The following is a 14,021-nucleotide window of genomic DNA, read 5'->3' on the forward strand; positions in this document are numbered from 1 at the left end:
CTTTGACGCTGGATTTGCAGCACTTACTTGTCGCTCCAGGCACCGTTCCACTCTCTTTTTCCCCAGGGATTCCTCAGCCTGATCATGAACAGCTTTTCTGCCTTAAAAGAGAATATGAGCCTTTCTCCAAGGCGCAGCTTCCGAATTGCAGTCACCGAGTAAGCATGGCCGACGACAAGACCCATCACTGTCTCCGCTTCATTGGTACTGCCAGAGGAAGCCTTTAGCACCAAGAATGACAATTAAAAAAAAAAGAACTCACATAATTGAGGGACCTGACAGCTATGTGTTCAAGGGGCAGGATGGGGAAGGCTTCTTTCCTTTCACAGAGCTATATGTTCCCTTCCCAAGTGATTTGACTATGCAGGAAAACAACAGCGCTGGGACTCAAAACTAGTGGCTTACTAGTCTGGTCTTTTGCGTGATAGTGCCAGACAAGTCCTAGCAGACAGAAGCCCACAGCATAGGAGAATACTGCCTGCTACAGCCATTCTGTCTCCTCCTGGCCTAAGGGAGTTAAAGACTGGGCTGATAGATAACCCTTATCAGCCCTTCCAAAATCTTGCCATCTTTACAAAATGGCTCTTCTGGATATTGATGACTGTGCTCAGACACGGCACTGTCTGGTGGTATCCTCAGCTGGACACTTTGTAGGGCCTAAGGATTTAGCCAGTGAGTCCAATGCCTGTTTCTGTGTTGGGGTAAATTTGATACCCAAGAAGACTACTGGCAGTGGGTAAAAATAGAGGGCACAGGCAAGAAAACTTTCTAGCCATTTGTCAAACCTGTCCTGTACCTCACTCATGACCTGGCAGGCCTCTCTTATGTGGCAACTGGCAGATCTGCAAGCTTTCTTAGGAACTGGGTTTGCTCCTCATAGACTTCACATAAGAAGCCTAGTTTCCAGCAGTGATCAGGCAGTCAGCTGTCCTGCCGGATGACTAGACCTGATCAGATGCAATTTTTGTGACTACACAAAAATTGTCAAGCTCTGAAAAAGACCACAATTTCATTTAATGCATCCAGATCAAAATCTTCTAAGTACATCTAAAACCAGAAAAGCAGTATCACATAAAGATGCTGGAGTTGCTTTGAATGACTGCCCCTTTACAAAGGCAGGACAATGCCGCTTCTGAGCAACACATACCAGGCAGGACAGTAAAGCTGTGGAAAGTAAAGCTGTGCCAGTGCTATAACCCTTCTTCTGAGCCAGAAACAATCCAAATGCTTGTGCCTCCGGATTCATCACACACTCGCTGGAGCCAGCATGGGCATCTTTGCACTGAGCCATATCCAGAGTCTCTCTCACCCCTACTGGGCTATAACCCATTGGGCCTTAAGACACTCATTCCCTTGGACAGCAAGGAAGGAAGATTTGACTCAGTGCAGATCCTTGTGTGTAAACTTGTAATAACGTAATTAAGAGCTCAATGATCAAGCAAGCCTTTGCTCTGGTGGAGAGAGATGGACTTAGAGTGATGAAAGGCACATAGTACTTTCTCAGATATTTTTACCCATTTCAAAATTTCTCTTGTCTAAACAAACAGGGTCCTTCTCCTAAGGCAGGTGTTGCACTGATACAACAGTGTGCAGTCTCCAAAGATAAGAAATCAGACAAAAAAAAAAAAGGAAAAGAGAAATTTATATCAAATTGGAACTGACAGATGGTCTGGCAACTGTGAGACTCTCGCCAAGACCTCTTTGCCTTTCACCAACTCCTAAAGAATCAGCTCATATGTTACACCAAGACTGGGTGACATCTCCAATGGGTTTGGGCTTTCTCCAATGTAACACTTTCACTTGCATTTTTCACAATTAAAAGCAAACAAGAGTCCTTGACAGCATGGGAGTCTGTAACCTCTCCTGCTGCCTTTATTATCCCCCAGGCTTTACTTACTGCTGGCCTGCCTTTCCCACCTCATTCTGAAGGCATTTATTTATTTATTTAAATGAGATATTTAAACATCTACTGTCTGTTCAAATTTCTAAATGGTGAAGCTCAGGGCTATTTTGTAATCCAAGGAAAATGATGACATGTTTGTAAGTCAGCAGCAAAACCACTTGAGTATTAAATATTCTATACCTAACAAGCTTCACTGTGTGTATAATACATCTATCAAAAAGTGATAAATGCAGACGAGTCAAGCCAAACCAATAGGAACAGCCCCTGTGTAATCCATGTTTAGAAGCATCTGTGTTTGACAGGCAGAAATATAATGCCAGGAAGAAGTGAAGGCATTACAACTCTCTAATTAATTGCTTTTTAAAATACAACTCCCTGTACTTAGCCTGTCTCCTCACCAGATCCACCTTAAGAAACCCAACTGCCTTAGCATTTGGGAAGCAACTTATCATCCCAGAAACAATGTTTACAACAACAATTCACACCAGGAATTCTGGTCTGCCAGCCTGGTCTGAGCAAACCAGATGGAATTCTTTCTAAATAAAAATTCAGACCTTGTGAGAAAGGTAAAACAAACACCAAAGACCTGGAAGAATTTGTTTCTGAGCTGCTGCCTGATGTTGCTGGGAGGGACAGTTCAGGACTCCTGTTCTATCCCAGCTGAGTTCTCAGATTCACATTCATCTCCCAGAAGGTACCATGTGTTCCTCTTTGGTACCATAGCAGTGGTGCAGGGCAGTGCATGGCCAGGGCCAGCTAAACAGATAATGTTCTCAGGCATCTCCAAACATGGCTGATTTTCTGTTGTTCTAGACAACTGCACAACTACCATGATACTCACAAGAATTTCTGAATGAACCAACACTTGGGGGTCCACCAGTTTACACTACAGGTATGAAATACTTAAGTGCTACAGTAATATGATCTTCGTTTCACAGACAGGGAAATTAAAGCAAAGCGTTTAAGTGATTTAACTAAGTCCACATACAATTAGCCTTAGCTAAGGTCTTAAATTGGAAGCAGAGTGCATGGGAGTAAGATGCTGAAGTGCATCTAAATGCCAACCTCGCAACTTCTAGAGAATGATCCCTTTCCTGAAGGCTGCACTTTAAAATTCATTTGAAAGCAATCTTTTAGGAAATATTGAGGTGTCACGGCAGTTTGTTAGCCCTCCACGTGCAGTAAGAGCTTCAGACAAGGTGAGAATTTCAGTGCTACCCAGTCATGGCCTGACATTGCAGACTTTGATAGAAGGCGAGTTAAGCCTAGTTGTCACTGGTTTCCCTCCTGTGGCAAGGGGCTGTGCAAGGCCCTTGTCTGCCTGTGGTGTGTGAAGGATATAGCCCCCTTTGGGATCTGCTACTCATCTGCCTTCTAGCACCTCAAGTGAAGGGAGAGAGGTAAAGCTTCCACAGAAGGCAACCCTGTGTCACCCTTGGGGAAGCCATCCCCTCTCTACTGACTAAGGGAACTTCAGGGTTGTGGCCTGCTAATGTAGGCGCTTGAGTTAGCTGCCTCACATTAGCCAGCGTAGGCAAGTTTTGCTGGTTAATTCTAATGGGGAGTCTTATTAACAAACAGGACTACCTGAATAACCAAGTGAGCTCAGCCTTTCAGCTCAGCTCCAGTATTACACTGATGATTGCATCACCACAACCAAAGTCAAGAAGTCTCAGCAGCTCAGTGACAGCAGAACTGTGTTCTGTAAACAGATTTCCCTAAGAAATAAAGAAATTGAACACTGCCATCTGGCCTGTAAAATAGAGCATTCTAGGTGTATTAACCTGAGGTCAATACACAACTGTGACCATTCAGAAAGAACAGCATTTCAGATCCACAGTAAAGTGGCAGCACAAATGGCTTTACGGTTTTGTGATTGTATGTAGTGGCTCATGGAGTTGGACTTGGCTGACAGCACTGCCAACTTGCCAGCTTTTTCCATACAAAACTTTTCCAAAGCATACAAATGAAGGACATACTCAATATACTTATATTGGTATTTTTTCCAGATTTTTTTCATTGAAATTAACTCTCAAAATCCAGCTCTCTATACATACCGTAATGGAACAGCTGATCAACCCGCCTCTTTTATGCACTTTCAGCAAGTCTTCAAACAGCTTCATCTGCTCAGAAATAATCTCACCATATTTGCCCTGTACCAAATCAATAGATTCTGCCACTGCTCCAGTGAAATCCACAATTGCATCTGCAGCACTGCCTCCATCTAGGGCTTCATAAGATCCAGCCAGCCTGGAGGTAACACAGAACATTCTCAGTCACCAAGTGGCTGTTAGAAGGGCTCTAATTTGGCTTGAATGTAGGTAATATATTTGTGTCTCACCAAGGAAAAAACAAAACAGAACAAAACAAAACAAAACATCAGATTGCAGATAAACCTTTGCTGGGTTTCTAGGAAAGGAGTGTAATGACCCTTAAGGCTTTGGGCTGCTGAAGTAGAGTGCATTGCACTCTTTTACGATTCACCTGCTCCATGCAGATTAAAGGAGGAGTTTTCAATCTTTTTTGGGTTCTCTACTAGCAGCAAACCTAAAACCTATGGAAAGTATGATAGAGTTGAAAGACAAAACAAACAGATGGATGGAAGGGACAGCACTAGGGACTAAAAGGGCAATGAACTAGCTCATACTTTGCATAAGCTTTCTCCAATAGCGCGCTCCAGAATTCATTTTTCACATTGGAATGGCAGTAGATCAACTTCCCGTCCATTGTTGGCAGCAGATCATCAACAACCACCTCTGTCCATTCTCCAAAGCACCAGAAACGGAAACGGAAAATCCCAGCATATTTCTCTGGGTTTTTAGGGTCCCATTCTTGTTCGTTAAAGTCTGGAATCACCTGAGAAACCATGCAAGGGAAAGTTCACCAAATGCACTATGTTAAGATTTATTCAGAGGGCAGACTGCCCTGGAGCATGCACTATGCTGGTATTCAGCTTCATGAGCAGTTGACCTTAAATAGATGACGCAGTGAAAAAAGAGGGTGAATTTGGTACAAGATCAAATATAGTCCCACTTCAAAGAATCTTTTAGGAAAGTAAAATTCAAATTGATCTGCAGAGAAAGATAAGCAGAACCTACTGCACTATCTGACTTTGCTATATCTCTTCTTCGGTGCTCAATGGGACTGTGGAGTGGGGAGGTCTCATAACATGAAAAATGAACTTCTAAAGAAAGGGAAGTTTTGAATCCACCAAAACTCACCACTCATCAGAGGCACTTCAGTCCTAGAAGGAAAAACATTGGCTGATAGGCAGGGAAACAACCAAGGTTTATTAGCTTTATTTCATGCACCAAGCACACTGATCACCTACCTGCTGCCAGAGGCTCTTCCTCAGAGCCAAGCAGGAGCATGCAGCCACAAACCAGCAGTTCCCCAGGGTGCCTTGGTGTAAGTCATGGGAGCTGATTCCATTCACAAACAGATGGGGGTCTTCACAGAGGTCCTAACAAAGCAAACCAGAGATTACTGGAGACTCCACTCCAGAAATGATCACAGCATCCTTCCAGCTATTCCTCGCCATACTTGTTCTGCATCACGCGGAGTTTCTGTACCAGGAAGTTCAAAAGCCCTCTGGCACTGAGTATATTTGAAAGTCAGGGTATACAGGATTATTTAAGTTCTTACAAGTAGATTGTGTTGCCTTATCTAAACACCAGGATTTGCCAATTTTTTTGCCAGAGTTCGTAGTTCTGCCCTCAGCTGAAGGTGATCTTTGAAGACTGGAATGAATTCAACATTTGGAAGACTTATTTGGCATTAGGGCAGTTAATGAACTGAAAGTAAGCGAAAGGAGAAGGAGGAAGCATTACAGGGAAAGGCTTTGACCAAAACAAAACCCATCAAGAAAAGCAGCAGGAAATAATGCTACTGACACCAGAACGCTAAGCTCCTCTTCCTTCATTGCCACTCCCTTGGCTGACATACTGGAAACCCTCCTCCACCAACAGAATGAGTTACTGTAATGACCCTGCCACCCAGCACCAAAGAAGGCAGAGAATACACGTCTGTGAAATACGCCTGTCATTCTCTGGGTCTCATCTTTCTCATTTATCTAGCTCTTATTAGAACCACTCATTCCTCCTCTCCTATTGCTTTCCTGGCTCCATCTCTATTTACATGCAGATTCTCACCAAAGCATAGTTGCGTCTTCCTGTGATGTCTCCCTGCTCCTCACTAGTTTGCCCCTTCCTGTGTCTTTATAGCCTGCAGACCAAGGCACTAAAAGGAGCACCTCTAAGTATCACTGAACATGGGAAAGCCACAGGGCTACGTTTTGCAGCAGTATTGTGTTTGTTACCCAGAAATCCTTAGTAGATAGTGTTCAGCTGATCGGATACGTATGTGGCCTCACAGTCCCAGAGAGAACCTCTCAAGCAACACTTCAGAAAACAGGCAATCTGACTGTCCCATAACTCATACGGAACCTACTGGTTTCAACCCAGTGATTGCTCATGACACTCTCATGTGAATCATTGCTTTTCCTGACTGGTTGAGAGGATGGAAGAACAGCCAGTGGTAAAAAATTCTGCTCTTTCACAGTATAAGAATAACCCTAAATTTCAACACTGTGGGAAGGAAATGATCTTATACCAGGCATTAGAAATGCAGAATAAATAACTCCCTCTCACCTCAAAATGGCAGGAGACTCCAAATTTACTGCAGTCTTTCCAGTTTGTTATCAGCAGCAGAATAAGGAGCTGTGCTCCTTACCTCATGGATTCTCACTGCCCTTTGATAATTAGAGATGATGATCCCAAAATACCAAGATTGCAATCCAAGCCTGGCTACACACCACGGGCATGTCAAAACCTCTCAGTCTTCCCTTTGATGGGACTGTGACAAATCAGTGCCAGCTGAACTTCTTTGCAGAGAAAAGAACCACCTCAGTGCCGAGCTGAAAGCCTGTTTTCCTGGGCTGGTTTAGCAGATGGCAGCCTGAAGTCAGCTCACTGTATGTAATGCATGGAGCTGCTACTGTTTTCTTTAAGAAAATGATATTTTTGGCATGAGACTTTTCTCATTAAATAGAAATTGGTAGAAATTTTAAATGCCTCTTGGGAAACAAGTGACTGATCGTTATATGACACTGTTCTTCTGTCAGTATTTCTTATATGTGTCTTCACTTAGGGAAATTTCAAAGCTTATTAACAGACCTTAATACAATTCTGAATAACAAAATGGTGCCTACGAGGAAAACTGACCATGTACCAGATACTCATCTGTATCATGGACAGATTCGTTCCATCTGCCTGGATGCTCTGATATAGAATGGCAGCAGGAACTTCAGGCTAGCACTTCAGCTGATGTAAATCAACCCAGTTGCCTGCTGCAGGGGTTGACATCAGTTGACTACTTGGCCTTCATGGTGCTAGCACATATTCCAAACCCAGCTTGAGTAGACTCAAGTTTCATATCCCATTTCCATGCATCTCTGGCAGTAATAATTTCTAGTTTGGTTTTCCTTTCAAAATGTTGTTTTGTTAGAGTAATAAACAGGGGATAAATTGAGCCTTCAGGGTTAAAATTGTCCAAACTTTTCTGTCACTAAAGGAAGCCAAAACTTTCATTGGTTTTGAAAGAAATTAAGCACTACCATGTATTACAAATATCTTCTCTTATTTGGTTTGCTTTGCTAAAAACAACCACATTAAACTGACATTTTTTAATTGAAGCGTGTCTTGCATCTCACACAGTCCTTGGAGAAAAAACAAAGCGCAGCATGTGTCAACTGCCAAAACTTATGGGTGAGATTAGCATTTGCTGACCACTGGGGTCCAAAGCAAACAAGGAACAGCAGAACTTAGAAACAGCACCTCCCTGTTTCCACCATAGTCACTAAATTCTTCAGGATCCTGCTTGATAAACCCTTTTTTATTAAACTGCCTAGGAGCCCTGGACTTCTGAGACTAAAGAACAGTGTAAGAAAATGACATTAGTTCTGTTTCTCTTGTCATTAATTACAGCCATTATAACAGCTTCTATGATGACTGTCACTATGTGGCTCAGATGAGATGCACAATAATTCTCAGGTGCAAGCTATAGCTAATTTCAGCTGTTTGCTCTCTTCTGGGCTTTTTGCTTTTCACCACTTATGCAGTATAGCAAATTCTAAGGATACTTTTGACATGGAATTAGCTATCTAAGCCACAATTCCCCCAACACAGTTTGAAATGTGCTATTTAAATATATTATTCTGCAGTCCTTGTGAGGATCTTTAAGCATTTTTGGTTGCCCCAAGCATGTAAAAAAAAAAAAAATAAAAATCACTTTTCCAATAATGGTCCGAGCAGTGACAGTTTAGGATAGTTGAGGACCAAGCCAACTACGACCAGAGGAATTACAAGGAAGAGAGACTGATGTGAGATGTGGCCCAGGCATTTCAGGAGACCTGATGCCTTCTCTCCCTTGCAACCTAAGCATGTAATCACTTGGGTTATGAGTTCCACTAGAAGTACCTCCTTTGCAAACATAGTAGTTTAACCCTAATCCCTTTTCTCAGGATCACCCTGCATCATCTGTGCTGTAAAAAAGATAAATATCTTACATTTCCAAGAAAAAGTTTAAAGGAGCTTACTGGGTCTTATTATACAACATTAACGTATAATAGCCACACTATTTCCGATACAACACCGCTAATAAAAGTAGTTGTTGTATTATTTATGCCCACAGGGAGCATTCCATTATCCAAGATGCAGAGCTCTCCCCAGTTCTCCCCTTACACATGTGCATAATAAAATAAACACCATCTGCAGAACTATAATTAGGCTGTACAGAGTCTGAAAGTGAGGTAAGAGGTTGCAAGGGCTCATGGCTCTGCTGAAAACCCTGATGCTCTTATTTTCATACCAGACTTTCATTTGCATGACAGAAGTCTATTTGTGTCACCTCCTATCTTTGCTGCACTGTGTAGGCTTGAAATATCTGGCATTTAGTGTTACTCACCACTGATGCTGTGAGAAATAAAGTGGGTCACAAACCCCTTTTTCTGATTTTAATTGGTTCACCTCTTTGTAACGGAGCAAGTAAATGAACTGGTTAACGAGCAGACTGGGAGAACACTGAGCAGTCTGGAGATGAGAAACGCAGCGTGGCATCACAGGAAATAACAGTGGGAGAGACCTTGACAGGTTAGTCAGTCCTAACACTCGCCTAGTGTCCAAATTGGCTATCCCTAACCTACTTGTGACTGAAGCTTCTCTAACCTGCATTTAACACAGCCCATGAGGGAAGGTCCACATGCTTTCTCCACTGGTCAGCAAAGAAGTGCATTGCTGAGCTGCTCTACAAGCCCAAGACTTCTGTGAATGGAGAGAACAGTCAGTTACCTTTCCTTTCCACTGCAACCCCTCATACAATCTACAAACCTCTAACAAGTCTCTCTTCTCTAGTCTTAATAACTGGTTCTTCATGTTTTGTATCACTGGTAAAGTATGGTGCCCAAACCCAGACACCATGCTCCAAATGAGGCTTTAGCAGTGCTGAGCAGAGCTCCATGCTCTTGCTTACTGAAGCTGGGGTCCCATTTTTCTGTCTTTTTCACTTGAACTTCACATATTTAACTTGTCTTCAGACTGTGATCCACCCTCTGATCCTATTCTATGGACTTGCTGCCTAGTCATTCTTTCTCCGTAACTGAGCCATGAAGTTACTTAATACCAAAGCATTTGGTTGCATTGATGAAGTGATGCTGAATTCCATCCTATTTATTCCACACTATTTTCCCAAGACATCAAGATAAGTTTGAATTATCAACCCTGCAACTGGCTTGCAATCCTATCCTAGTGTGTGCCCTACAGTGTTCCCATACATGCCTTTCTAGTCCCTTATCCAAGTAGTAATGAAAACACTAAAGAGTACCATGCTCAGAGAGATTTATGTAGGACTCCATCGATACAACGCCAGCTTGAGAGTGCTCCAAGTCATTTATTTCATCAGCTATGCATCCCCATTACAGAAGTTTGAATTATTCCAAATTTTCATACTTTAGAGAGACATATCAGATATTGCCAAAGTCTTATGAAAGTCAAACTTTATCAGATCTACTGCTCCTCTCTTAGTCAAAAGATCTGTCCCACCGTATGCTGGAAGGAAATCAAGTTGGTACATAGTAACGTATTTGAGACAATACGTTTTTATAATACAATCTATACCATCAGACTAACAGTCATCTGCTTAGATCTGATCAATTGCAGTCAGGAATTTCACCGAGATGCAAAAATGTTTGGACTGTAGTACAAATATGAAAGATGGCAACATAACTTTTCTTTGCTACAACATATCTTCCTTAGGAAATTTCAAAACAATGTGAACCATGGGAGACAACAGACCCATTTCACTGGAGCTATGAAATGGTTTGTGTGTTGCTTTGTCATGATCCCCCCCCCAAAAGGGGTTTTATCTGAGACCAGAAACACCAGAAAAGTACAGGAGATAACTGATTAACTATATGCATTAACTTCAGGTTGCAGTGGCTACTTTGAATCTTATAGAAATTTAGCTAAGGAAAACGTTCCCCTTAGCTCTGAAGATGCATCTCTTGGCACAAGTATTACCAACATCCATGAACTAAAAAATATGCAATATTGGTTATAAATAGGGAGAAAGACATTCAAAGGGTTAATTAATTAGCTATGTATCTTCACAGGCATTAACTGAAGCTGCACTGTAAAACGTTATGAGAGATCTCTGATGTCTGAGAAAAGGGAAAGATTATTTTTTAATGGATTAGGGTCTGTCAGCTGGCTCAGATAGAAAAACAGAGATTCAGGGGAAGGGAAGAAGAAAAAAAGCAATAATGATGTGTGCAACTAAGATTTGCAAAGGATTCAGTAACATTTAGAGCTTACTTTCTTCAGCACCCTTTGAAGAACCCAGCCCTAACATAAAAAATAATCTACCTTTGCTTGCACACAAGACCTACGGAGACAGGCACTTTCCTTGATTCTATCAGACTGATCTACTTAAGCCCAGTACACCATTCCCTTAACTTTTTTTTAAAGCAGTTTGAATTATGTCAGAGCTGAGAACTTCCATTTTCTTCTCTTTTCTTCTCTTCTATCCTACTGAGTCAACTCCTGTAGAGAGTAAGGTCAGTGTAGGGAAGCAAGGGGAAAGGCAATTCTTTCTGAATATGGATGCAAAACTTCAGCTTTGGCTACAGCTAACTACGAACCAACCTCATCTAAAGGAAGGTAGCAAAGACAGCACTTATTTTGAGGTTGTGTAGCTGAAGAGGTAGAAGAGATTGTCTATCCTATAATAAATCCCAGCTGTGCTGGCATGTTTATAGAAACCCTCTCCAGATCAGGCTGTTTGCCAAGGCAATTAGCCCTAAAAAGAAAAATAACTGAGTCCAGCTGCGCTAGATACTTCAATGCATGCAAAAAGCCTTTTGCAACCTTGTTATGCCTGAAAAAACTCTGCCTATGGAATGGAAAAAGAGAAGTCTTAAGTTACAGTCATGTCCTGTGGTATAGCTCTAACCCCTCGGAGGACAGTTCTCAGAGAAACCTCCATCTAAAGAAAACCAGGGTCAGATATGACCCTGACTGAAGCAGCCCTTGCTGAGATCAGGAAGTGACTTTATCATCAGTGCTGTTACGCCTTGTAAATTAACAAAAGGAAGATTTAGCCCTCAGGTTTCTGTCTCTACGCCCTGAGCTCAGGATGTGTAATTCCTCTGTAAACTTCATGCCCATTGTCCAGCAACATCAGTTCCCGAGAGCAAGATAATACCCAATACTGCTTTAAAAAGAAACCCAACTGTACATACGCAAGAGGAAGAATATGCCAATTTGCTCCAGCCTTGTGTAAAAGAAAACTCAGTTATCTGGGGATTGAGAAATGCTTATTCCCCCTCCTCCCTCTCCAATAAATTCTGTTACAAAACCAAATGCATCACAGACATTTTTATAGTGTTCTTTTTTTCCATTTTCAGTTTGGGGCTAGTGGTGAGTAATACTCAGTGAAGGCCATGGGTTTCAGCCTTGCCCTGCCTACAGGACACATGTATTTGGGGAGGATCTGAATCAATGTTTTGGAAGAAAAAAACCCCCAAACATTGGGCAACATGGTGTGTATCTTGGCCACCTCTAGATTTCACCTGACCCTTGGAGCGCTAGAGCTGCTCTCATCCAGAATGCTGACAGTTGCTGGAAGGGGTACAAATGATATGCCGCAGGGCTGACCTTTTCCTGAACCTCAGTCACAAAGTGTTTACTGAAGCTCTTAGAGTCCTCTGCCACTTCATCCCAGAAATCACTCAAGACTAGGATGAAACAGTTTATATTCTTGCAGGACCCTCTTAGAAGTATATCATACCATCTCTTGCAGCATTATCTTCATTTGTGATGCTTTAGATCAACGTTCTACAGAACTGCAGCGCATTCATAATACTTTGTTTTTAGAGAAAAGTTGCCTTGTTTGAGGATCACATTTTTTGTGTCTTTGTGTCTTTCTAACGTTTGTGTCTTTGATGAGGATCTCGTCAAATAAACCCAGTAATATACATCACAAAAGTAGGCCCAGCTAGTTATAGGAAATGCATCCAAAGTAGCACAGGTTAAAACCTAGAATATAGCTATTTTAAAGGTTATTTTACCTGAAATTTTAAAAAAGTATTAACTGGTAATCTGAAGTTAAAATCTCCCAACGATTATTGTTGGTTTAGTGAACACAGACACTGAGCAGCCTGAGACCACTCTTGATTCGTTAATGTTACCACCTTTTCTGGAATACCTTGTTACCTCCACATCTCGCACAACAGCGATTCCAATCTGTATGGAACTTCATTCGCCGCTATTCCAAAGCTACTACAAGTTTGATGTAATTTGGGGAGAATAATTTAATCAAAGCATCATTTTAGTTGGCTAAAAATTTATATATTTCAATTTCTTGAAAAAAGTAATTGTTCTCCATCAGAAAAGACACCATTTTTGGGCCACTAACACAAAGTTTTCTTGTAAAATGCTTTTACAAGAATTTACTGTGATTTTGAGATGGTGATGCTCCATGAAAAACATGTAGATATAGTAGGTATATTACTTGAGGCTGGACAATATTCAACACTTACTACTGTGAGTGTAGACATCAAAAGAGCTTTTGTTGGATGAGCTGCCCATCAGCAGGAATAAGGACATTACAAATCTGTTCCTTAGTATTTAATAAAATCAATCATAAATGAGTTCAAAATCATTAGACACATTAGACTAGACATCATCATACACATTAGAATGTGTATGACAGCAAGGGGATACACAGCTTATGGGGAAAGGCCCCAGACAAGTCAGACTCATCGCACATGAGCTATGCAGTTTGTCTGCATGTGTGCTGTAACCATTTGTTTGGGAGTGCTACTTAGTGAGTTTTAACTGCTCCAAATGGGCTGCCAGCAGTCCAGCGATCTCAGACCAATTGGCCTTTTATCTCCAGTGGAAAGGAAAGAAATTGAGGGCATTTCCAAAAAAAACTGCATGTACATTTCTTTTGAGAAACAGGTGATACAAGCCAGCCTAACTCTATTTTTGCAAAGAGCAACCTACCAAAGCAGTAGAAATGTCTCTGCATTAAATGCAAGTAACAGAGGGATGGCCAAGTTCAAAGACAGTTAGTTTAGTGTGACTCCCCAACATCACTTCCAGGCACACACTAATGTGGCTGAGGTCAGACATGGGCTATAAGTCCACTCACGGTTCATCAGACTAAAAGGCCACCCACCATTTAGCTATGCTTTTTTACTGCTTCCTCAAAACATGTTTTTCAATCAAGTTCTTGAACTAGTTCCCTAAGATGGGAAATAAAAACAATAAGAAAAGGAGGTTGGAAAAGGTCACACACAATTTTTCACAACACTGAAATATTCAGCACTGGACCAGTGCGGAATAAACAATTCCCAGGTCTGTACGCCTGACTGTTCATCTCTGGCTGGGGAGGCAGCTATTTTCTTTGCCTGATAATAAGCATAATTTTGGCTCAGTGGCCATGACCTTTCTATGCTTGTCCAGTCTGATCTTATGCTGTGTCTCAAGGGGCTGGTAACTGATGCAGACTGAATTCTTCATCGCTGCCTTTTATGACAAAGGGAATATGCCATTTACAA

At 41.7% G+C, this 14,021-nt stretch overlaps 1 protein-coding gene across 2 annotated transcripts in view; it reads right to left on the reverse strand.

Annotated features, from left to right (window-relative positions):
* Positions 1-14,021, reverse strand: part of CAPN6 (calpain 6) — a 69,728-nt gene that overhangs the window by 23,529 nt on the left and 32,178 nt on the right. For both annotated transcript variants that reach the window (XM_075513180.1, XM_075513179.1), the window contains exons 4-7: positions 5,235-5,366; positions 4,551-4,759; positions 3,961-4,153; positions 28-221 (exon numbers count right to left, since the gene is read on the reverse strand). In XM_075513180.1, the coding sequence (XP_075369295.1) occupies positions 28-221; positions 3,961-4,153; positions 4,551-4,759; positions 5,235-5,366 (728 nt within the window). The remainder of the gene's footprint in view (positions 1-27; positions 222-3,960; positions 4,154-4,550; positions 4,760-5,234; positions 5,367-14,021) is intronic.

The sequence above is a fragment of the Mycteria americana genome, chromosome 10 (assembly GCF_035582795.1).
Source record: "Mycteria americana isolate JAX WOST 10 ecotype Jacksonville Zoo and Gardens chromosome 10, USCA_MyAme_1.0, whole genome shotgun sequence".
NCBI lineage: Eukaryota > Metazoa > Chordata > Aves > Ciconiiformes > Ciconiidae > Mycteria > Mycteria americana.